Genomic DNA, 24,410 nt, shown 5'->3' on the forward strand with positions numbered 1-24,410 from the left:
ACCACAGCCCTGACGGCAGGGACGGCTCCGAGGAGCACGGCTGTGGTAGGGAGCCCGGGGGCCCCAGGACTTTCCCTCTCCACCTGCTGCTATTTGGGGAGGGGCTGGGCACCCTTTTCCCAGGCTTCCAAAGGGACAGCTGTCAGGACAGCCCAAGGCACAGCCAGGTGCTGCCCCTTGCCTGGGCACCAGCTGGAATGCCAGTGGGCTGGGGAGGGGCACGTGTGTTGTGAAGGCTTTTCCCATGGGCATGCTCTGCCCACAAGCCCACCCAGCAGGTATGTGTCAGGGACACCCTCAGACTGCCAGGGGCATCCCCATGCTAGCAAGGAGCCCAGGGCCCAGCAGCGCCAGGCCTTGCCGTGGGACCTGCATGCTGCCATAGCCCTGGGACAGGCAGCTGAGATTGGATGGGAGGGGACAAGTAATGTCCTGTGCCCCCCAGCCATGGAGTCTTCATTCCCTGAGGCTGGATCCCATTCCTTCCTATGCTGCATGCCCTGGCCACTCGCCCGCCTGCCAGCTGAACCCACTGTAGCCAGCCTTGCTCTCCTGATCACAGATACCTTCCTTGGTGGCCCTGCCCTGCCCAGCCTGGCCCAGATCTCAGGGCTGCATCCCCGGCTCTGGTTCGCAGCCCCTTTCTCTCCAGTCACTAATGTTCTCTTTGTCTGGCCCCAGATCCGCAGGAAGTGGTGAGCTCCTCACCCCCACCCATCACCACTGCTCAGCTGGCCACCACCCGGACACCCGCAACCACCGCCTGGATGCCCATGGTCACTACCAGGAGGGTGCCGTTCACCACGCCCCCCCGGCTCATCACCTCCAGGCACCCGCCGGTTTGGCACCCCTTGGAGCTACACCCCTGCCGCCGGGATGAGGCCGTCTGCTCCAACAAGCAGTGCATCCCCCGGGACTACCTGTGCGACGGCGAGCGGGACTGCCTGGATGGGAGCGACGAGCTCAGCTGCGGTAGGGGGCATACGGGGGCTGGGCCGGGCCAGGAGGGGCAGCAAAAGAGCGGCCAGGCTAGCAGCTGCAGCACTAGCCCAGGACATGGCCCTCGCTTGGCTGGCTCCCGCAATTGGCTGACGGATCACTGCTGGGGAATCGGGTCCCTGTGCAGCGCTGGGGAGGGGCTGTCACATGACACAGTGCAGGGGTACAGGTGCAGTGCTGGGGAGGGGCTGTCACATGGCACGGTGCAGAGGTACAGGCTCAGTGCTGGGGAGGGGCTGTCACCTGACACAGTGCAGAGATACAGCTGCAGAGAGGGGAGAGGGGCTGTCACATGGCACGGTGCAGAGGTAGAGGCGCAGTGCTGGGGGAGGGGCTGTCACCTGGCACAGTGCAGAGATACAGATGCAGAGAGGGGAGAGGGGCTGTCACATGGCACGGTGTGGGGGTATAGGTGCAGTGCTGGGGAGGGACTGTCACATGGCACGGTGTGGGGGTACAGACGCAGCGCTGGGGAGGGGCTGTCACATGGCACAGTGTGGGGGTACAGGCTCAGCGCTGGTGTCATGGTATAATTCCCCACTCTGAACCTTAGTGTCCAAAAGATTGGGTACCAGCATGAATTCCTCTAAGCTCAATTACCAGCTTAGTACTTGTAGCACTGCCACCAACCAGGAATTCCAGTGCCTGGTATGCTCTGGTCCCCCCAAAACCTTGCCCGGGGACCCCTAAGACCTAGTCCCTCTGGATCTTAACACAAGTAAACCCTTTCCCTCACTGTTGCCTCTCCCAGACTTCCCCTCCCTGGGTTACCCTGAAAGATCACTGTGATTCAAACTCCTTGAATCTTAAAACAGAGAGGAAAATTCACCTTCCCTGCCCTTCTCTCTCCCCCTCCCAGACTCTCCCTGAGAGAGACAGTAATCCTGACACAGAAAGAAATTAACCTCTCTCTCCCCCTTCCCTCCTTTCTCCCCACCAATTCCCTGGTGAATCCAGACCCAGTCCCCTGGGGTCTCACCAGAATAAAAAAACAATCAGGTTCTTGAACAAGAAAAGCTTTTAATTAAAGAAAGAAAAAACAGTAAAAATTATCTTTGTAAATTTAAGATGGAATATGTTACAGGGTCTTTCAGTTATAGACACTGGGAATACCCTCCCAGCCTAAGGATACAAGTACAAATTAAAATCCTTTCAGCAAAATACACATTTGAACTCCTTCCAGCCAAATACACATTTGCAAATAAAGAAAACAAACATAAGCCTAACTCGCTTTATCTACCTAGTACTCACTATTCTGGACATATAAGAACCTGTATCAAGGAGATTGGAGAGAAACCTGGTTGCACGTCTGGTCACTCTCAGAACCCAGAGAGAACAACAACCAAACACTAACAGCACACACAAAAACTTCCCTCCCTCAAGATTTGAAAGTATCCTGTCCCCTGATTGGTCCTCTGGTCAGGTGACAGCCTGGCTCACTGATCTTGTTAACCCTTTACAGGCAAAAGAGAGATGAAGTACTTCTGTTCTATTAACCCTTAACTATCTGTTTATGACAGCTGGGGACAGGCTGTCACATGGCACGGTGGGGGGGTACAGCCGCAGCGCTGGGGGAGGGGCTGCCACATGGCACGGTGGGGGGGTACAGGCGCAGCGCTGGGGAGGGGCTGTCACATGGCACGGTGGGGGGGTACAGGCGCAGCGCTGGGGAGGGGCTGTCACATGGCACGGTGGGGGGGTACAGGCGCAGCGCTGGGGAGGGGCTGTCACATGGCACGGTGGGGGGCTACAGGCGCAGCACTGGGGGAGGGGCTGTCACAGGGCACGGTGGGGGGGTACAGGCGCAGCGCTGGGGAGAGGCTGTCACATGGCACGGTGGGGGGGTACAGGCGCAGCGCTGGGGAGAGGCTGTCACATGGCACGGTGGGGGGGTACAGGCGCAGCGCTGGGGAGGGGCTGTCACATGGCACGGTGGGGGGGTACAGGCGCAGCGCTGGGGGAGGGGCTGTCACAGGGCACGGTGGGGGGGTACAGGCGCAGCGGTGGGGGAGGGGCTGTGTCTGGGTGCAGGCAGCACTCGTGCTGTGGGGGCCTAGGCAGCACACTGATGGATTTCCCCCCCCCCCCCCGACAGGCACCCCTACCCCTTGCGAGCCCAATGAGTTCAAGTGCCGGAACGGACACTGCGCCCTCAAGCTGTGGCGCTGCGACGGGGACAACGACTGTGTGGACGGCTCCGACGAGGTGGACTGCCGTAAGTGTGCTGGCAGGAGCGCCATCCTGCCGCCTCGGGCTGTGCCAGAGAGCTCCCAGCCTTCCCCGGGCCCTGCCAGGGCACCAGCCCTTCTCAGCCCCCAGGCCAGCTCCAGGCTGCTGCCTGGTGCGTCTGGAAACGGCCCAGGCTTTTGCTCTGACCTCCAGGGTGCAAAGGAGGCCAAGCAGGGAGGCCGAATAGAGCCGTCTCCTGACTCCCCAGGGACCCTGGGGGCTGGGGGCTCGGGCTGGGGGCAGGGTGGGGCTGTGGTGGAGGATGATGTGTAGAAGGGCACAGCTCTTCCCTTGGTGTCTCTCACCCAGCTGGCCCCCTGTGTCCTGGGGCCAGAGGAGCTGCCATCACCCACACATGATGCCAGCTGGGCTGGGGGCGATGTGGGTCAGGCTGGGGGGTGACACCAGCTGGGCAGGGGACGATGTGGGTCAGGCTGGGGGCTGACACCAGCTGGGCAGGGGACGATGCGGGTCAGGCGCGGGGGGTGACACCAGCCGGGCAGGGGGCAATGCGGGTCAGGCTGAGGGGGTGACACCAGCTGGGCAGGGGATGATGCGGGTCAGGCTGGGGGGTGACACCAGCTGGGCAGAGGACGATGTGGGTCAGGCTAGGGGGGGTGATGCCAGCTGGGCAGGGGACGATGTGGGTCAGGCTGGGGGGTGACACCAGCTGGGCAGGGGGATGATGCGGGTCAGGCACAGGGGGTGACACCAGTTGGGCAGGGGGCGATGCGGGTCAGGCGCGGGGGGTGACACCAGCCGGGCAGGGGGCGATGTGGGTCAGGCTGAGGGGGTGACACCAACTGGGCAGGGGATGATGCGGGTCAGGCTGGGGGGTGACATCAGCTGGGCAGGGGGCGATGCGGGTCAGGCTGGAGGGGGGTGATGCCAGCTGGGCAGGGGGTGAATCTGGTCAGGCGGGGGGGTGTTGCTAGCTAAGCAGGGGGCAGTGCTGGTCAGGTGGGGGGGGTATGGCCAGGCATTGCAGCTTATGCCCGCTAACCCCCTCGTCTCACGCCCCCGCAGCCACCAAGGGCCCCTATGACACCTGCAGCCCCTACCAGTTCTCCTGCGTGTCCAGCCGCACCTGTATCCCAGCCAGCTACCAGTGCGACGAGGAGGCCGACTGCCCCGACCGCTCCGACGAGGTCGGCTGCAGTGAGTGGGGGCATGGGGCGGGCTGTGGGGCCTTTCCCCCAGGGGGAGAGGGATGGGATCAGCCAGCCGGCTTGGCAGTGGGGTGTCTGCCCTCCAAGGAGGGGTGGGAGAACTGTGGTCTCAGGGTGCCCTCCCTTTGGAGCTGCTGTGGGGCAGCCTAGGCCTGGAGTGGGGGTCGCCTGCCTGCCTCACCTGGTTCCTCCCCCCAGCACCGCCGCAAGTCATCACGCCCCCCGAGGAGTCTGTGCAGGCCACCCCCGGGCAGACAGTGCATTTCCACTGCGTGGCCGTCGGTGTGCCCACCCCCATCATCACCTGGAGACTCAACTGGGGCCACATACCTGCCAACAGGAGGTAGGCTGGGGGTGGCCTGGTACACCCCATGGAGTGGGGGAGGTGCTTTCAGAAGGGGGCTTTGCAGTGTGCAGGGGGGCTCTGCAGTGGTGGAGGGGCTTAGCAGTGGGGTAGGGGTGTTGCGGTGGAGGTGCAGTGGGGATTGGCGTGGGAGGGCTCTGCAGCATGTGTGGGGGCTCTGTAGCGGGGGAAGGGCATTGCAGTGGGAGTGCAGTGGAGGTTGGCATGAGAGGCTCTGCAGTGCATGGGGAGCGGTGGGTTGGCGGGAGGGACTCTGCAGTGTGTGGACATTGCAGTGGGGGAGGGACTGTGCAGTGGCGGTTCGGTGGAGTGTTGGCGTGAGGGGGGGCATTGCAGTGGGGGAGGGGTGTTCCAGTGAGATTGCACTGGGGGGTTGGTGTGAGGGGCTCTGCAACACATCAGACCTTCTTGCCAGGGCTCCCTCCATTGGGACTTACAGGCACTGCCCTTCCTCCCCTCCCCAGAGTGTCCATAAGCAGCGAGAACGGTCACGGAACGCTGACCATCCGGGACGTGAAGGAGGCCGACCAGGGTGCCTACACTTGTGAAGCCATCAATGCCCGGGGCATGGTATTTGGGATCCCTGATGGCGTGCTGAGCCTCACGCCCCGGCGTGGTGAGTCTGGGGCCCGCCACCCACCCTCTCAGACCTGGCCAGTGAGCGCAGGGCCCTGGGGGGTGGGCTTACTTGTGTGTGACCTCCCCAGCTGTGGCCTTGCAGTCCCTGGGGAGGGGGGAATTGAACCTGGACGGGGAAGCAGGGCGGGCGGGAACGGGGGACCGACTGGCATCTGGGACTCACCTGGGTGAGAAATTTCCCAGGTGAGGCTGGAGGTTCCTGGTCAGTGACGGTCCTGTCACCACCGTCGTGGACTCCATGGCACCTCCTTGCCCTACCTCATTCCCGTGGGGGGCTTGTGGCACTGGCGGAGACATGGAGCCAGGTCCATGATGTGCCCCCAGGGCTCCAGGGCCTATCACGGTCTCTCTCCTCTCCTGGCAGGTCCCTGCCCAGAAGGATACTTCCATGTTGAAGGTACGTCCAAGTGCCTGGCCTGCTTCTGCTTCGGCATCACCACGGCTTGCCATGGCACCAGCCGCTACCGGGACCAGATCCGCCTGCGCTTCGACACGCCTGATGACTTCAAGGGTGAGGGACCAGGAGGGGCAGCTGCCAGTACTATCCGGGCCCTGTCGTGCAACACGCCCTCTTCCTCCCTGGGCCATGGGCACTGCCCTGTCGCTTTGCCAGGGCGAGAATCTGGCTGTAGTTTCCCAGCTGTGCAACACATCTCCCTGGGAGGAATGCCCCCCATGAGTGGTGTGAGCCCACCGAGGTGGCCTAGCCTCAGGCTCGGCCCCCTGCTGCTGCACACACTGGCCTGGGAGGGCTAATGTGGGCCATGGAAGGGTGGCTCAGGTTGGCTGCCCAGCGTGGAAAGCAGATTAACTAGCAGTTAGAGGAACGGCCTCCAGAGTGGCTGGCTGCAGACAGGGCTGGAGTGGAGGGGTTTGTAGGGCCCACATGGCTGGACAGTTTTTTCTAAGCTGGCTCCTGGTCCATCAGGCCCCACTCTGGTTCCTGGCTTGTGCAGCAGGTGCCCTCATGATGGGCCGAGGACTGGTACAGAGCTATTCCACAGACTCACTCTGACAGCCAGACCAGAAGGGTCTCATCAGCCGCAGCTCAGCTCTGTGGGCAGGAGAGGGCTCAAGGGAGGGCAGTGGGTCTTGTGGGGGGCCCCTCGCAGCAGCCATCTCCCCATGCAGCCTTGCCCCTCTCCATGTGGCTGAGTGCTTGTGATGTTATGAGTATATTATAACATCTCATTGAAAGATGACAGGGCCAGAAAGAGTTAATTAACTCACCTCACCGACTGACCTGACCCATGGGTGAACCTTGAGGGCTGGTTAGGAAGATCTGTAAATGAATAGAGCTTTGAAATGCAAGGCTGCATTGTTAGAGGTAGAAGGGGAGATGTTTGCTCAGGTCTTGTGATGTAAGCAAACAAGTCTTGTCTATTGCTGTAGTTTTAATTCAAGGATCAAAAAAGGAACATTAACATTTATGATGATACTTGAGTGACCTCAGCTGGCTTCCACGGGCGGCACCGTCACAGTGCTGTACTGGGAGCAAGGAGGCGCTGAGCCTTTCCTCCTCCTGGCCAGGTGTGAACGTGACAACACCAGCGCAGCCGGGGATGCTGCCCCTCTCTTCCACACAGCTCCAGATCGACCCGGCCCTGCAGGAGTTCCAGCTCGTGGACCTGTCCAGGAGGTTCCTGACACACGACTCCTTCTGGACATTGCCCAGCCAGTTCCTGGGCAACAAGGTGAAGGGCCGGGACCGGGCACACCCCAGGGCAGGGAGGGGACAGCAGCCTGGGAGGGAAGGTGGCAAGTGGAGTTGCCCATCCCTCTGCTGGCACCCTCCATGGCACAGGGAAGTGTCCGCTCTGCTGGGGGACTCTGGGGCAGGAACTGTGCCACCGTGCATGGCAGCTCAGTGCCACGTCCCCAGGGGCCTGGTGACTGTGCAGCCCGGCTGGTGCTGGAGAGCAGAGGGTCCCCTCTAGACACGCAGCCTCACGTGGGTTAGAGCGGGGTGAAGGCTCTGGCTGTACCCTGCCCATGCCCCAGGAGCGCCCCCGCTGGCTGGTCTGGTGACGCCCTGTCAGCAAAGAGCCAAGGGGGCGCCGTGCTGGCCTGAGGCCCTGTGGATTGCGAGGGCGGGGCTGGGTTCTTTGCAGTGCTCGCAGGGCTGCCCCCGGGGCTGCATGCTGACCTGAGCTCTGTCGCTGGTTGCAGGTGGACTCCTACGGCGGGTACCTCAGCTTCAAGGTGCGCTATGGGCTGGCGCGCGGCCAGTCAGAGCCCGTGCAGAAGTCCAACGTGGTGATTGTGGGGAATGGGCAGAAGCTCATCTACCGGGTACAGGTGCCCACCCAGCCGTCGGTCGTCAACCAGCGCCAGATTCACTTCACAGAGGTGGGTGCTGCTGGAGAGGCAGCGGGCCCCACGTGCCCAGGGAGGGCTGAGGGCATCTGTCCCCTGTGGCATGCCCTCTCAGCCGCCTGTGCCAATGACTGCGTGTTCAGCCTACTCACTTGGCTTCCAGTAGGGCTCTCGCACCGTGCGGGAGGTGCTGTTCTGCGGCTCGTCCCAGCTGGCCCTGCCGTGCCCAGCTGGCCCCTTGCAGAGGCGAGAGGCAGGCCCAGCCGGGCAACCAAAACTCATTCTGTGGCTTACCAAGTGCCCCCAGATGCCTGTGGGCAGCTCCAGGGCAGGCAAAGGCAGCGGGAAGCTGGTGTGAAGGAGACGAGATGCTGAGACCCGCCGCTCATCCTCAGCACCTTAGCGAGGGTGTCCCGCACTGGGCATGATGCCCTCAGGGGAAACAAAGGCTGCCTTGGCTTTCTCTGCCACCTTCTTCCTGGCCCCTGATTGCCAGGAGCACATGGCCAGGGGATTCCCCTGCTCTCCAGTCACCGGGGCAGAGGTATGCGGACATGGTATGTCACATCCAGTGCGGTTGTCAGCACCATGAATGGGCTTCTGCAGCTGCTGTGTGCCCGGCCCTCTGAGTGCAGTGCTAGGATGCCCCCGGGTCTGTATCGCCCTGTGTTCCTGGCACACACTCGGGGGGCTAATGCAACATTGTCCCTCCCCTGGGCCTTTCCCAGGAGAACTGGCAGCAGGAGTCGGGCGCCCCGGTGAGCAGGGAGATGCTACTCCTGGCTCTGCAGAACCTGGAGAGCATCCTGGTGCAGACGATCTACGACAACAAGATGGCGAGCGTGGGGCTGAGTGACATCGCCATGGACACCACCACCGTGGAGCTCACCAGCCAGGGCGTGGCACAGGGCGTCGAGGAGTGCAGGTGCCATCAGGAAACTCCCAGGGAGCTCAGGGCCCCATTGTTCTGGGCCCAAGGAGCCGTGGGCTGGCTGGTGCCTCTCTTCCCTGTGGGCACCGTATAGCCAGAATGCACCATTGCTGCAGCAAGGCAGGGGCCCAAACTCGGCTTGGTCCCCTGTGACAGGGCTGTGCCCCTGCTGCCGTGCTGCGGGTCCCCCAGTGCCTGCCATGGGTCCCCCCTGTGTGCCGCAGGTCCCCCCAGTTCCTGCCATGGGCTCCCCAGTGCCTGCATGGGTCCCCCCTGTGTGCTGTGGATCCCCTCCAGTGCCTGCCATGGGTCCCCCCTGTGTGCCGTAGGTCCCCCAGTGCCTGACGTGGGTCCTCCCCAGTGCCTGCCATGGGTCCCCCCCAGTGCCTGCCATGGTCTCCCCAGTGCCTGCCATGGGTCCCCCCTGTGTGCTGCAGGGCCCTCAGTGCCTGATGTGGGTCCCCCCCAGTGCCTGCCATGGGCTCCCCAGTGCCTGCATGGGTCCCCTCTGTGTGCCACAGGTCCCCCAGTGCCTGACGCAGGTCCCTCCCAGTGCCTGACGCAGGTCCCCCCCCAGTGCCTGCATGGGTCACCCCTGTGTGCTGTGGGTCCCCCAGTGCCTGACGCAGGTCCTCCTCAGTTCCTGCCATGGGCTCCCCAGTGCCTGTGCTGCAAAGAGACAGGGGGGCACTGCGGGGAGGCAGGGGCGCACAGCGGAGAGGCACGGGGGCACTGCAGGGAGGAACTGCGCGGAAGCAGGGGGGCACAGCAGAGAGGCATAGGGGCACTGCAGGGAGGCAGGGGGCACTGCGAGGAAGCAGAGGGGCACAGCGGAGAGGCACAGGGGCACTGCAGGGAGGCAGGGGGCACAGCGGAGAGGCACGGGGCACTGCAGGGGGAGGGGGCACTGAGGAGAGGCACGAGGACACTGCAGGGAGGCAGGGGGCACTGCGGGGAGGGGGGCACTGCGGGGAAGTACTACGGACTGTGCAGTACCCTCAGTGCTGGAGTATCCCAGTCCCGAACCAAGAAAGGGCACCTGCCTCAGGGCATGCCCCAAGGGACCAACCTGCTGTCCCGAGCCCCTAGTGAGTGGGGAGGGGACCACTCCAGCTGGCTTCCCTCCCCCACTGTGGAGACCTGGCCATTGCTGCTGCTCAGGCTCCATCCCCGCTGGAACCAGGGTGGGAGGCAGCATCCTGAGCCCGCGGGATTACCAGGGGGAATGTCAGCCGAGCCCTTGGCTTTCCATAGCCTGGGACTGTCCCACTCCCTGCGTCCAGCTCCCCCGACTCCCTTGCAGGTGCCCCATCGGCTACTCGGGCCTGTCCTGCGAGAGGTGCGATGCCCGGTTCGAGCGGGTACGGGAGGGCCCCTACCTCGGCACCTGCTCTGGCTGCAACTGCCACGGGCACTCCAGCTCCTGTGACCGGGTCTACGGCTACTGTCTGGTAAGGGACAGGGCCTGGTTACCTCCTGGCTACCACCTGGCCCCACCAGCAATGGGAGGGGTGGGGCAGACGCCAAGCGGGCTGGAGCGGGACTCTATGTACCACCCAGTCCTGGGCTCTCTCCTCTAGGCATGTGCGGGCAAGGCCAGGTAGACCGTGGATGGGCAGTGCCGCTCGTGACTTGCCCAGTCCAGTGCATGCTGGGACATCTGAGCACAGAGGGGAGTCACTGTCAGGGGTAGGCTTGTGCTCCCTTGTTCACGGTGTGGTGCTGCGCAGGGCGGGTGGCATTGCCTGCCAGGGGCACTGTGCCCCTCGCAGTTTCCTGGAGCCTCAATGACCCATCTCCTCCCTCCCCCAGAACTGCCAGCACAACACAGAGGGGCCTCAGTGTAACAAGTGCAAACCTGGCTTCTTTGGAGATGCCACCAGAGGCAACGCCACAGCCTGTCGGCCCTGCCCCTGCCCCTACACTGACCCTGCGCGCAGGTGAGTGCTGGGAGGGCACCCCAGTGGCTCGCAGGGTGTGGGCGCCCCATTGCTGGGCTGCTCTGTGCCTGGCTCCATGCTCCCCGGGGGCACGCAGGGCGCTAACTGTCTCTGCTTTGCTGCCTGCAGGTTCTCCGACACGTGCTTTCTGGACACAGACAGCCAGGCCACATGCGACGCCTGCGCCCAGGGCTACACAGGGCGACGCTGTGAGAGGTGGGTCCCTGGGGTGCTGGTGGAGCAGAGGGGATGTTAGCCCAGGGCGCTGGGGGGTTCACCTAGATGGGGAAGGCTGCGGGGAGAGGTAAGCTGAGGGGGCCAGATGGGCCTGGTGTTTGTGTGGGGGATGGGCAGCAGGGATGGCACTGGCTCCACGGGAGAGAGAAGGGCATGGACCTGGGGAGCCCTTGGGGAACAGGACACTCTGAGAGCTCTCCCACAGTGGGAGAAGGATGGGTGCCCTCTGGGAACCCGCCCCACAGGGGGGACACCCATGGCCTTGCTCCAGGACGGCCCGTTTGACCCGGTGTCTCGCTTGATTCCCCTGTAGCTGTGCCCGTGGCTATGAAGGGAACCCCATGCAGCCGGGCGGGAGTTGCATGCGAACCAGTGAGTACCCCCTCATGCCCTCTGCCAGTAAGTTCCCCCGGCCCTTGGCATCCTGGGAAAGAGACCTCAGCCTCACCCCTCGCCCCAGGCAGGGGCTGTGCCCGGAGCCATCCTGGAGGTGCTGTGGGCTCTGCTGGGGACCCACAGCTATCCCTAGGGTTATGCCCAGCCCCTCAATGAGGAGATTGACAGTCTGGATCTATCCCCTGGGCAGGGCCTCCTCAAACATCAAACTGGGCCCTGCCATGCCTGGCCCCTGAGCCGTGCGCACTGAGACCCCTACACCATAGCCTTGAGCCTTGTGTTTGGGAGCCATCAGTAGGGCAGGAAAGAATCACTGTGACCCTTGAGGGAGCTCCCCCAGCGACTCCCAGCCCCCTCACTCCATTCCCTCATGATCTCATCTGGACCCAGAACGCCCCAGCGCACAATGGGCACTGCAGCTGCTGAATAGTGTCGTGGCCCCATCCCGCTCCGACGCCCCTGGCTGCACAGACACCAGCCAGTGCCAAGCAGCCGGGGCTGCCCCAGGGCGTGGTAGCGGGAGACGAGTGGTTTGGAGGGTGGGTGAGTGTCTGACTGGCTGCAAACCCCTCTGCTTCCCCAGGCCAGGAGATCATACAGTGTGACGAGCGGGGGAGCAGTGACTCCACAGGAGGCGCCTGCCGCTGTAAGGTACGGTGCGGTGCTGTGCGGTGCTGTGCTGTGCAGTGCTGTGCGGTTCTGCTGTGCTGCGCGGGATGGTACAATGCTGCGTGGTGCTGTGCGGCATGGTGCGGTGCTGTGCGGTGCTCTGTGGTGCGGCGCAGTGTTGCACGGCACAGCAGGATGCTGCACGGTGCTGTGCGGCATGGTGCGGTGCTTTGTGATGCAGCACAGTGCTGTGCGGCACGGCACGGCATGATGCTGCATGGTGCTGTGCGGCATGGTACGGTGCTGCATGGTGCTGTGCTGTGTGATGCAGTGTGGTACAATATTGTGTGGTGTGATATGATGCAGTACAGCATGATACGATGTCATACTCGATGGTCTGGTGCAGTGCAGTACGGTGTGGTGAGGCACAGTGTGGTATGGTTTAGTATGGTACAGTACAGTGTGGTGTGGTACAGTGCAATACAGGGCTGTGCAGTTTGGTGGTGCGCGGTGTGTTTCAGTGCAGTGCGGCACAGTGCAGTGCTGTGCAGTGTGATGTGGTGTGACAGTGCTGTGCGGTGCGATATGGTGCAGTATGGTGTGATACTCTATGGTGTGGTGCAGTGCAGTACGGTGTGGTGAGGTGCGGCGTTGCATGGTACAGTTTAATATGGTATGGTATGGGGCGGTGTGGTACAGTGCAATTCGAGGCTGTGTGGTTTGGTGTTGCACGGTGTGTTGCACTGCAGTATGGTGCTGTGTGGTGTGTTGCAGCATGGTGCGGTGCGGTGCTGTACAGTGAGGTGCTGAGCAGCGCGTTGCAGCATGGTGTGTTACAATGCAGCTTAGCCCTATGCAGTGCCGTGTGGTGCGTTGCAATGCTGCATGGTGCAGTGTGGCGCAGTGTAGTGCTGTACAGTGCATTTCAGTGCGGCACACTACTGCATGCTGTGGTGTGGCACAACACGTTGCTGTGCAGTGTGTTGCAGTGCGGTGCAATGCTGCATGGTGTAGTGCTGTGCGATGCAGTGCAGTGTGACCCCACTGGCCTGGGGAGTACATTGTGGTGACAGGGATTTGAATGGCAGAAGTGAGAAGCAGAAGCGAGTAGTTGGGTGCTGCCTTCCAGACTGTGGGGAAGGGCCTGCCCTGGGGCTGGGGGCGCATGGAGAGGTTTGGGGTAGACAGCTGCATTCAGAGGTCCCAGGGCTCCTGCACAACCCCCTCCCCTAGGGCTCAGTCCCTTGGCCCCGGCCACTCCCGCGTGCCCTGTACTGGCTCCATGCCAGGGGCGTCATCCGTTCTGGGGGTGCTGCAGGGGCGACTCTGTTCCCCGGGGTCAGGAAGGGAGAGGAGGGGACCCTCAGCCCAGTCTGAGTACAGTGACCCTCCTCAGCCATTGTGCTGGGCAGCTGCTCTGCCATCTCCGTGGCTCACCTTCAACCGCGGCAGCTGTGTCCTGCAGCCCTTTGCCTGGAGCTGCACCTGCTACTGCCACCAGCATGCCCCTGTGGGTGCAGGACCCAGGGAACTCCCCCTCCCCTGGGGTCCCCAGACAGAGCCAGCACTCCTTTAGGGCCCTTAGCACCCAGCGCCAGGACTTGTTGGTGCCATGCCCACCTGAGAGCGGGCCAGAGGCCCAGGCCAACACTAGGTGGATTGGATCCCTGGAGGACAGGCTGCATTGGAGCTCTTGGGCCCTGCCAGGCTGGAGCAGTGTGGAGGGGTGCAGTGGGAGCAGCCCTGCTGCATGCCCAGCCTGCGCCATGTTGCTCAGTGCCGTCCCTCCATCCCTTCTGCAGCCCAACGTGGCGGGACGTCTCTGCAATGAGTGCACGTCTGGAGCCTTCCACCTGAGCGAGCAGAACCCCGACGGCTGCCTGAAGTGCTTCTGCATGGGGGTGTCCCAGCAGTGTGCTAGCTCCTACTGGAACAGAGAGCAGGTACCGCCCATGGGCAGCACCTCCCCCTACCCAGAGAGCCCCACCAGGCAGGTACCCCCCGCAGGCAGCACCTCCCCCTCCCGAGAGCCCCACCAGGCAGGTACCCCCCATGGGCAGCACCTCCCCCTCCGACACCCTCAGAGCAGGTACCCCCCGCGGGCAGCACCTCCCCACACAGAGACCCCTTCAGAGCAGGTACTTCCCGCAGGCATCACCTCCCCCACCCCCGAGAGCCCCACTAGGCAGGCACCCCCCACAGGCAGCACCTCCCACCCCGAGACCCCTCAGAGCAGGTACCCTCCGTGGGCAGCGCCACCCCACCCAGAGAGCCCTGCTGGGCATATACTGCCAGTGGGTAACACCTCCCCACCCAGAGAACCTCAAGGGGCAGGTACCACCCACGGGCAGCACCTCCCCACCCAGAGAACCCCGCCGGGCAGGTACCGCCTGCAGACATCGCCTCCCCTCCCAGAGAGCCCCGCCGGGCAGGTACCCTCCGCAGGCAGCGCCTCCCCTCCCAGAGAGCCCCGCCGGGCAGGTACCCTCCGCAGGCAGCACCTCCCCACCCAGAGAGCCCCGCCGGGCAGGGGCACGGCCCCATCAGCTAACCTTCAGTGGGGCCAGTAGATCCGCCCATGTCAAGCGCCACGTTCACTGGCCTTCCCCCCATGTCCTCGATGCAGACGGGTGTGCTCACCCCGTGCCAGACACGGAGCCCCCAGGAGGGCAGTGAGGCACAGTGAACCCAGGTGTCCTGCTTCGGGCGTAGGGCCACCAGTTGACACTGTTTGTGTTGCAGGTGCGGGCTCTGGATGGTGAGCGGGCGCACTTCAGCCTGGCCAACCTGGCCAACACCCACACGGTCAGCGAGGGCATCCGCTCCCCCGGCCATGCTGAGCTGGCCTTTTCCGCCTTCAACACCCTGCCCCGCGATGTCTACTACTGGGTGCTGCCTGACCGCTTCAAGGGAGACAAGGTGCCCCCCTCCACTCCACGGTGCCTGTGGCTGACGCGGCCTCCCTCCTGGCAGGCGGGCTGGCAGCATCGTAGTGCAGGGGAAGGGTGGGCACTGGGGAGGGCAGGTGCTCCAGGGGCGAGCAAAGGGATGGAGTGGGGGAGGCTATGAGTGGGGCCAGATGGTGGGACAGTGGAGGCTGTGGGTGGTGGGGGCAGGGGATACTGTGGGCAGGGCTGGGCAGTGGGATGGAGGAGGGTATGGGCCGTGGGGCTGGGCCGTGGGGCTGGGGGCAGGGGAGGCTGTGGGCAGGGCAGGGCAGTGGGATGGAGGAGGGAATGGGCAGGAGACTGGGCTGGAGGAGGGGGATGCTGTGGGCAGGGCAGGGTGGTGGGATGGAGGAGGGTGTGGGCAGGTGGCTGGGCCATGGGGCTGGGGGAAGGGGAGACTGTGGGCAGGGCCGGATGGTGGGAAAGGGGAGGCTGTGGGCAAGGCAGGGCAGGGCGGTGGGATGGAGGAGGCTGTGGGCAGGACAGGGCAAGACAGTGGGATGGAGGAGAGTATGGGCAGGGGGATGGGCCATGGGGCTGGGCAAAGGGGAGGCTGTGGGCAGGGCTGGGCGGTGGGATGGAGGAGGGTGTGGGCAGGGGGCTGGGCCGTGGGTTTGGGGGAAGGGGAGACTGTGGGCAGGGCCGGATGGTGGGACAGGGGAGGCTGTGGGCAGGGCAGGGCAGGGCGGTGGTATGGAGAAGAGTATGGGCTGGGGGCTGGGCCGTGGGGCTGAGCAAAGGGGAGGCTGTGGGCAAGGCAGGGCGGTGGGATGGAGGAGGGTATGGGCAGCAGGCTGGGCCATGGGGCTGGGCAAAGGGGAGGTGTGGGCAGGGCAGGGCGGTGGGATGGAGGAGGGTATGGGCAGCGGGCTGGGCCATGGGGCTGGGCAAAGGGGAGGCTGTGGGCAGGGCAGGGCAGGGCGGTGGTATGGAGAAGAGTATGGGCAGGGGGCTGGCCGTGGGGTTGGGCAAAGGGGAGGCTGTGGGCAGGGCTGGGCTGTGGGATGGAGGAGGGTATGGGCAGGGGGCTGGGCCGTGGGGCTGGGGGCAGGGGAGACTGAGCAGGGCTGCATGGTGGGACAGGGGAGGCTGTGGTCAGGGCAGGGTGGTGGGATGGAGGAGGGTATGGGCAGGGGGCTGAGCCGTGGGGCTGGGCAAAGGGGAGGCTGTGGGCAGGGCTGGGCGGTGGGATGGAGGAGGGTATGGGCAGGGGGCTGGGCCGTGGGGCTGGGGAGGCTGTGGGCAGGGCCGGATGGTGGGACAGTGGAGGCTGTGGGTCGTGGGGGCAGCAGATGCTGTGGGCAGGGCAGGGCGGTGGGATGGAGGAGGGTATGGGCAGGGGGCTGGGCCGTGGGGCTGGGGGCTGGGGGCAGGGGAGACTGAGCAGGGCTGCATGGTGGGACAGGGGAGGCTGTGGGCAGGGCCGGATGGTGGGACAGTGGAGGCTGTGGGTCATGGGGGCAGCAGATGCTGTGGGCAGGGCAGGGCGGTGGGATGGAGGAGGGTATGGGCAGGGGACTGGGCTGGGGGCAGGGGAGACTGTGGGCAGGGCCGGATGGTGGGACAGGGGAGGCTGTGGGGCTGGGGGCAAGCAGGCTGTGAACAGTGGGGTGGGCAGTGGGTGGGGGTGGCTGTGGACGGGGCCAGGCAGTGGGAGCAGGGGAGGCTGTGGGTGGAGCTGGGCGGCCAGGCCATGTTCATCACTCCGGCTGAGTGGCGCTGCCCCACGCAGGTGACCTCATATGGTGGGGAGCTGCACTACACCGTTACACACAGCGCGGCGCCCGGCGCCCAGCCCCTGCCCGGCCAGCCCGACGTGCTTCTGCGGGGCAACGGCATCTTCCTGGAGCACTTCGCCGAGGCCGGCCCCCTGCCACGGACCCCCACCCGATTCACAGTCCCCTTCCGAGAGGTGAGAGCATGGGTGGCCCCTGCAGGAGCTCCGCCCCCAGGGAGTGGGATGGGACCCCAGCACCCCTCACCCGTCAGCCCCTGAGTATCACAGAGCTGGTGCCTGGGTGGCCCAGAGCTAACCCATGGTACCCTGCCACGGTGCCCTGCCCTCACTCCCAGTGATCTCTGCCCACTGACTGGCCCATCGCCTCGCGGGTGGGAGCGCGTATGCCTGCTGCTTGGGGACCTGCCATACTATAAAGTACCCAGAATCCCCTGCTCCACCAGCGGCAGCGACTGCTAGAGCGCCCTGGGCTCCAACCTGCTATAGCCTGTGTGTGGGGAGCGGGGCTGGCACGGGTGGCGCATGTGGCTAACAAGTGGCCGGTCACCCTGGTATTTGCTGTGTCCTCCCTAGCGTGCTTGGCGCCGAGCTGATGGGCAGGATGCCACGCGGGAGCACCTGTTGATGGCGCTGGCCGATATCGATCTTTTCATGATCCGGGCATCGTACATGGACAGGCCAGCGGAGAGCAGGTAACGTGGGCGCCGGGGACCAGCCGTGGCCTCTGCTCCAGCCTGGCAAGAGGCAGCGGGGGGCTCGGAGCGTGGGAGAAGCCGTCTTTGCTGGTGTCCCAGCTGAGCCCATTCTGTGGGGAAAGGGCCAGTCTGCCAGGCTGAGAGACAGTGCCAGCTATGACTGCTCCCCAGCCTTGTGCACACCCCACACGTATGCATCATACACACTTCACGCATGCACCATACACACACCACACGTGCACCACACCTGTGCATATGGACATGCCACACACACACCCTCCGCACCAGACCCGAAACTCTCGTGCCAGTACCAGTGCAGCTCCCTGCTGGGGAGCCAGAGGCTGCAAGTTTTGGGCTCCTCCTCTTCTTGCCCCCTGAAGCCTTCCTGCCCTTGACCCTGGCAGAGCCTTGGAGAAGGCCCTCCCTGCCAGTGGCATGGGGCCCAGCTGATCTGGGGGGTCAGAGGCTGTTCCTGGGTCCGGCGTCCCAGAGGGCAGTGCGATGGGACAGCAGGAGAGAGGCTGCTCTGAATTCAGCCGCGGTAGCTGCCTCTGCCTTGTTCCAGGAACTCCCCTTCTCAAGCTGCTGTGTACCTCTCTGAAAAGCAGGGAGTGTCCCCCCTCTGCCGGGACAGGTGGGCATGGAAGGCTCCTGTCCCCCAGACAGACCTGGGACACAGCTGCCCACACACAAAGGATCCAGGATGGAGGGTGACCCTTGATCTCGCCGTCTCACCTGGGATCCCGTGGAGTCTGGCTGTGACCCCTGGGAGATCCCGGCCAGGGCCAGGGACTGGCTGTGCCCAGGCAGCCTGGCCCAGGCCTGTCTCTCTGCGGATGCTGAGCTCCCTCCTGGCCTCTTGTCTCCCAGGCTCTCCAACATCCACATGGACGTGGCCGTGCCCCACGCCACTGGCCTGGAGCGAGCGGTGGAGGTGGAGGAGTGCACCTGTCCCCCTGGCTACCGCGGCCCTTCCTGTCAGGTGAGTCTGGCCCTGGAGTAGGCACATAGGGCAGCAGCACCCCCTCTGGCTGGGGGGCAGCCTCCTCCATGGCATTGAGAGCCATGCAGCAGGGGCACCTCCCAGGTCCAGAGACAATGCTGCCTGGCGCTAGATGGCAACTGTGGGGCGCAACCCTCTGCTCCTTCCTTCAGCTGCTGGGCAGCCCTGCTGGAGGGGCTGGTGTCCTACCGGTGCCAGGCCTGGGTGGCAATGGGGCCCTCACTGGCATACATGGAGTCAGGGAGCAGTCCCGGTGTTGGGGAGGCTCTAACTGTGTCACCTGGGGGCAGTGTCTGAGCTGTATCATGGGGGCTGGGCAGCGTGCCCCATGCCAGCATGACAGCTACATGGCCTATTTGGAACTGGAGGGACAGGGGCCCCATGCTGAGTGAGTCTGATCCGTGTGCCAGACTGACCTCATTGCTGCTGAGTGTGGCGCTGACTCCGGGGGGGGCGGGGGCAGCGGGAGGGCGCGTGGAGGGCGGGGTTGCAGCAAGAAAGGCTGCAGCCTCCCGGCCATTCTGATCACGGAGTCCAAAGGACAAAGCTCCCTGGGAGACCCTTCCTTGGCCTGAGCTGGAGGGAGGGGTCTGAGGGTGGCATACCTTGCCTGGCACCGGGGGAGGGTCCCAGCCGTGCCTGGCACCTGGGGCAGGGTCCCAACCCTGCCAGGCCCCAGGGGAAGGTCCTGGCCCTGCCTGGCGCCTGGGGCAGGGTCCCAAGCCTGCCAGACCCCGGGGGAAGGCTTAGCCCTGCCTGGCGCTGGAGGAGGGTCCCAGCCCTGCCTGGGACTGGGGGAGGGTCCCAGCTGTGTCTGGCGCCGGGGGAGGGTCCCAGCTGTGCCTGGCACCGGAGGAGGGTCCCAGCCCTGCCTGGTGCCAGGGGAGGGTGGATTTAGGAACCCACTGGCTCTGTTCTCTCCCCCAAGGACTGCGACGTGGGCTATGCTCGCACCTCCAGCGGCCTCTACCTGGGTACCTGTGAGCGCTGCGACTGCAGCGGGCACTCGGGCGAGTGTGATGCCGAGACAGGAGACTGCCAGGTGAGCCCTGCCCCTGTGAGCTGCCCTATCTGGGGTGGGTCCGTGAGGGCGGTTGTGTGACTCAGCAGGGATGTTCCCTGCCATGTGACATCCTGCACTCTGCCCTGGCCTGGCTGCTCCCAGGGCTTCCTGTGGGGCTTGGAGCAGAGGGCCTGTGCCCAGAGCCATGCCAGCCAGCTCCCCTCAGGGACACCTTGGCAAGCTCCCTGGCTCTGGGGAATGTGGATGGCCTGGGACAGGCAGTGGGTGCCAGTGACCTATGCAACATCTTGTGGGGTATCTGGGGCTCCAGGTTCCTGGGCAGGTGCCAGGCTGCAGTGAGAGTGAGGGGGCGTCAGAGTGGAGCTGGCAGGGCCTGGCTATAAGAGATAAGAACATACGAACAGCCAGAGTGGGTCAGACCAAAGGTCCATCTAGCCAAGTATCCTATCTGGCAACAGTGGCCAATGCCAGGTGCCCCAGAGGGAATGAACAGAACAGGGAATCATCAGGTGATCCATCCCTTGTCGCCTATTCCCAGCTTCTGACAACCAGAGGCCAAGGACACCATTCCTGCCCAGCCTGTCTGATAGCCATTGATGGACCTGTCCTCCAGGAACTTATCTAGTTCTTTTTTGAACCTTGTTATAGTCTTGGCCTTCCCAACATCCTCTGGCAAGGAGTCCATAGGCTGACTGTGCGTTGTGTGAAAATATACTTCCTTTTGTTTGTTTTAAACCTGCTGCCTATTAATGTCATTGGGTGACCCCCAGTTCTTGTGTTATGAGAAGGAGTAAATAACACTTATTTACTTTCTCCACACCAGCCATGATTTTATAGACCTCTATCCTATCCCCCCTTAGTCATCTCTTTTCCAAGATGAAAACTCCCCTCAGTCTTATTAATCTCACCTCACAGGGAAGCTGTTCCAGACCCCTAATCATTTTTGTTGCCCTTTTCTGAATCTTTTCCAATTCCAATGTATCTTTTTTGAGATGAGGTGACCACATCTGCACACAGTGTTCAAGATGTGGGTGTACCGTGGATTTATAGAGAGGCAATATGATATTTTCTGTCTTATTATCTATCCCTTTCTTAATGATGCCCAACATTCTGTTCGCTTTTTTGTCTGCCGCTACACATTCAGAGAACTATCCACTGTGACTCCAAGATCTCTTTCTTGAGTGGTAACAGCTAATTTACACCCCATCGTTTTAAATGTATAGATTCCTTCTTTTTCCTTCTCAGAACTGCCAGGACAACACCGAGGGCACCAGGTGCGAACGCTGCCAGCCAGGTTACTATGGCGACGCCCGACAAGGGACCCCAACAGACTGCCAGCCCTGCCCATGCCACGGACCATATGCCACCAGCCAGTACGTCCCCTGACAGCCTGGGGAAGTCCCACCCCACAGGGCTTCTGCTCGCTCCATGTCTTGTGTCGTCCTGTCTGTCTGTTGGTCCATGGGGTGGGCTGCGGGGTGGACAAGGCTGGGCCGAGGGCAGGGCTAGGCTGCGCATGACTCTTCTTCATCCTCTTCTCAGGGCCACGAAAACCTGCTTCTTGGACATGGACGGACAGCCCACATGTGATGCCTGCACCACGGGCTACGTGGGCCGCCAGTGCCAGAGGTACGGGGGGTGCCAGTCGGTCCCTGCTCAGACACCACTCAGGGACTGCCCCATGCACCCTGCTTGGCTCACCTGAGTGTCAGGCTGTGCCTGCCCTGGTGGTCTGGGGCAGTGGAATCGGCACTGACTGCATGGTGCCAGGGGTGCCCCCAAATGCCAGTGTAGGTCACTGCTCTGGGAGCCCCAGCAAGGCTCCTGACACTGGCACTTGGAGGAGGGAACCCCTCTAGGCCCAGCTAGCCCAGCACAGCCTGTCTCCTGCAGAGTCGAATGGGTCTCGGAGCCTGGCCGTGGGGCTGTCTGTGGCTGCTGCCCAGGTGTGGGGTGCCAGGGCTCTGGGGTTGGTTAAGGACTGTAGGGCTAGGGCAGGGGGCTCAGTTGAGAAGGAAGCTCCTCCAGCCCTAGTGCTGAGGCCAGGGCTCCCCATGCTCCTGCCCGGCAACCAGCCCCTGAATGCTCTGGGGGCCCGATTCTTCCCCCAGGGGGACGAGTAACCCCCGTCGGGGCAGCAAGAGCCACTCGTGTTGTGGGGGAAGAGGGCCAGATGCAGAGTTCAGGGCGCCCAACTCCAGGCTGGAAGCAGCATGAAGGCAGCAGAGATACAAAGAGCCAAACCAGAGTTGGGTGGGCAGGTGGGGGGGTGAGGGGCTGTGCGTGAGGGGGCTGTGGGATATGGGTGTGGGGGTGTGTGGCTCTGTGGGAGGTGCAGATGCAGGACTGTGGGTGAGGGGTGGGCCTGTGGGGGAATGGGGGGCTGTGTGGAAGGATGGGGGAGGGGTTGTGGGTGTGGGGGCAGTATGTGGGGTGGAGGCTGCGGCTGTGTGGAAGGATGGGGGTGGGGTTGTGGGCGAGGGGGCTGTGAGGTATGGGTGTGGGGGGTGTGGAGGTGCAGGGCTGTGGGTGAGAGGTGGGCCTGTGGGGGAATGGGGGGCTGTGAGGGAAGGTATGGGGGAGGGGTTGTGGGTGTGGGGGCAGTATGTGGGGTGGAGGCTGCGGCTGTGTGGGAGGATGGGGGTGGGGTTGTGGGCGAGGGGGCTGTGAGGTATGGGTGTGGGGGCTGTGGAGGTGCAGGGCTGTGGGTGAGGGGTGGGCCTGTGGGGGAATGGGGGGCTGTGAGGGAAGGTATGGGGGAGGGGTTGTGGGTGTGGGGGCAGTATGTGGGGTGGAGGCTGCGGCTGTGTGGAAGGATGGGGGAGGGGTTGTGGGTGTGGGGGCAGTATGTGGGGTGGAGGCTGCGGCTGTGTGGAAGGATGGGGGGGTTGTGGGCGAGGGGGCTGTGAGGTATGGGTGTGGGGGGTGTGGAGGTGCAGGGCTGTGGGTGAGGGGTGGGCCTGTGGGGGAATGGGGGGCTGTGAGGGAAGGTATGGGGGAGGGGTTGTGGGTGTGGGGGCAGTATGTGGGGTGGAGGCTGCGGCTGTGTGGGAGGATGGGGGTGGGGTTGTGGGCGAGGGGGCTGTGAGGTATGGGTGTGGGGGGGGTGGAGGTGCAGGGCTGTGGGTGAGGGGTGGGCCTGTGGGGGAATGGGGGGCTGTGAGGGAAGGTATGGGGGAGGGGTTGTGGGTGTGGGGGCAGTATGTGGGGTGGAGGCTGCGGCTGTGTGGAAGGATGGGGGGGTTGTGGGCGAGGGGGCTGTGAGGTATGGGTGTGGGGGGTGTGGAGGTGCAGGGCTGTGGGTGAGGGGTGGGCCTGTGGGAGAATGGGGGGCTGTGAGGGAAGGTATGGGGGAGGGGTTGTGGGTGTGGGGGCAGTATGTGGGGTGGAGGCTGCGGCTGTGTGGGAGGATGGGGGTGGGGTTGTGGGCGAGGGGGCTGTGAGGTATGGGTGTGGGGGGGGTGGAGGTGCAGGGCTGTGGGTGAGGGGTGGGCCTGTGGGGGAATGGGGGGCTGTGAGGGCAAGGAGCAGCCGGGGTTTGGTGGGCTGAAGACTGGCACAACCAGTTCCCCATGTGACCAGGAGCTCTCTTCGCTTTGCCCCCAGGTGCGCTGCTGGCTATGTGGGGAACCCCAGCCTGGGACAACCCTGCAGAGGTGAGTGCCATGGAAGTGAGTGGCAGCTGGGTCTGGGAGGGGGGTCCCTGGAGTGAGACGGGTTCGGGGCCCAGCCGGAGTTGGGAAGGAAGTCGTACAAAATCCCCAGCGCCCAAGATCCAACCCCATGCAGTGCACTCGGGGTTATGGGGCCTGGTGCCTGGGGACGGGCTCTCCTGGGGGGTCCAATTGTGAGGGAAATTGAAGGAGCCCCAGCCTGGGGGAGCCCATCGTGGATTCTGGTGCCCCATCCTGTGGGCAGGGCAGAGCTGGCAGTTACCCATGGAACAAGAGGGTGCTGGGCTCAGAGCCCCTCCATTGCTTGGCCCCCAGACGACCAGGCTCAGGAGTAACAGCTCTTCTCTTCTGCCTCCTTGCTCTAGAGCTTAACAGAAACTGCAGCTGTGACCCACAAGGCAGCGTGAGCAGGCAGTGTGATGCCAGTGGGCAGTGCCAGTGTAAGGTGAGAGAATAGCTCCCTGCTAGCATGTTCCTCTGCCATGTGCGGGGCTCACCCACAGCCCTGCCAGGGACCCGTCGGGGAACCTTGCTCCATTCCTCCCCCGTTGCCAGCTCTGTCAGGGACTCATCGGGGAACCTAGCTCCATTCCTGCCCAATCGCCACCCCTGGTGCATCTCCATGGGGGCAGGGAGGGCTTTCAGGGTGCCACAGGCTGACGCTCCCAGCTGCTGCTCTAACACAGGGTGAACTGAGCCAGGGACACACAATGCTGGTGGAGCTGGGACAAGAACTCAGGAGTCTTGGGCCCAGCCCCCTGCTCTAATCTCTTCCCCACTCCCCTCCTAGCTCCAGGAATCCTCACTGCTCTAACCACTAGACCCCACTGTCATGGATCCACTGGATCGGTGTTACAGACCCAGCTTTGGAACAGTCTCTAGGAGGAACCGTTCACTGGGCTATACCCCGCCCCCCCGGGGTCTCACTCTTCCTCCAGGGCAGGGCCCGCTGCCTGACCACCTCCGAGACGGGCCTTCTGGGGCTCCAGCCCCCCTGCCTCACACTGGGAGCTCTGTGCAGCAAGTCGCACTGAGCCAGACTCCCGTGGAGACTTGTGCGCTGTGCAGGGATTAACGCCCCTCAGCCAGCGCTGTCACATCAGTCGGGTTTAGTCAGCAGCTGGAGCTCAGCATAGGAAGCCCCGGGTTAGCCCAGAGACCTGAAGGTGAAAGCGCAGCCCATCCTGGTCAGCCCAGTCCAGGGCCCAGCCAGGCTGTAGTGAACCCATGTTCAGGCTCCGTCTGTCTCTCTGCCTGACCTCCTCCTTGATCAGTTCTAGGTGAGAGCCCCGACTCCTTCCAGCAGGCACCTCTGGTCACCACCTCACCCCTCTCCAGTCCTTTGTTCTCCAGCTATTGCTTAGCTCCTCTGCAGAGAGGTGGGAAATCCATCTCCCTCTGGACCATTGGTTCCTTGGGGTCAATGTTCTGGGACTGGGTTGGCCGTTGGCTTCTCACATACTCCATTGATGTGGAATCGGCCTTGGCCAATCCTTTTT

At 63.6% G+C, this 24,410-nt stretch overlaps 1 protein-coding gene across 6 annotated transcripts in view; it reads left to right on the forward strand.

Annotated features, from left to right (window-relative positions):
* The window catches only part of HSPG2 (heparan sulfate proteoglycan 2), a 183,809-nt gene that overhangs the window by 59,370 nt on the left and 100,029 nt on the right, over positions 1 to 24,410 (forward strand). For all 6 annotated transcript variants that reach the window (XM_050931128.1, XM_050931126.1, XM_050931127.1 and 3 more), the window contains 24 exons: positions 682 to 972; positions 3,095 to 3,214; positions 4,255 to 4,386; positions 4,596 to 4,740; positions 5,226 to 5,377; positions 5,765 to 5,911; positions 6,931 to 7,094; positions 7,570 to 7,749; positions 8,445 to 8,641; positions 9,951 to 10,098; positions 10,460 to 10,587; positions 10,717 to 10,803; positions 11,138 to 11,196; positions 11,804 to 11,871; positions 13,632 to 13,772; positions 14,572 to 14,748; positions 16,510 to 16,689; positions 17,089 to 17,207; positions 18,081 to 18,192; positions 19,142 to 19,255; positions 20,483 to 20,610; positions 20,780 to 20,866; positions 22,844 to 22,893; positions 23,277 to 23,356. In XM_050931128.1, coding sequence (XP_050787085.1) covers positions 682 to 972; positions 3,095 to 3,214; positions 4,255 to 4,386; positions 4,596 to 4,740; positions 5,226 to 5,377; positions 5,765 to 5,911; positions 6,931 to 7,094; positions 7,570 to 7,749; positions 8,445 to 8,641; positions 9,951 to 10,098; positions 10,460 to 10,587; positions 10,717 to 10,803; positions 11,138 to 11,196; positions 11,804 to 11,871; positions 13,632 to 13,772; positions 14,572 to 14,748; positions 16,510 to 16,689; positions 17,089 to 17,207; positions 18,081 to 18,192; positions 19,142 to 19,255; positions 20,483 to 20,610; positions 20,780 to 20,866; positions 22,844 to 22,893; positions 23,277 to 23,356 — 3,206 coding nt within the window. The remainder of the gene's footprint in view (positions 1 to 681; positions 973 to 3,094; positions 3,215 to 4,254; positions 4,387 to 4,595; positions 4,741 to 5,225; positions 5,378 to 5,764; positions 5,912 to 6,930; positions 7,095 to 7,569; positions 7,750 to 8,444; positions 8,642 to 9,950; positions 10,099 to 10,459; positions 10,588 to 10,716; positions 10,804 to 11,137; positions 11,197 to 11,803; positions 11,872 to 13,631; positions 13,773 to 14,571; positions 14,749 to 16,509; positions 16,690 to 17,088; positions 17,208 to 18,080; positions 18,193 to 19,141; positions 19,256 to 20,482; positions 20,611 to 20,779; positions 20,867 to 22,843; positions 22,894 to 23,276; positions 23,357 to 24,410) is intronic.

The sequence above is a fragment of the Gopherus flavomarginatus genome, chromosome 21 (assembly GCF_025201925.1).
Source record: "Gopherus flavomarginatus isolate rGopFla2 chromosome 21, rGopFla2.mat.asm, whole genome shotgun sequence".
Taxonomy (NCBI): Eukaryota; Metazoa; Chordata; order Testudines; family Testudinidae; genus Gopherus; species Gopherus flavomarginatus.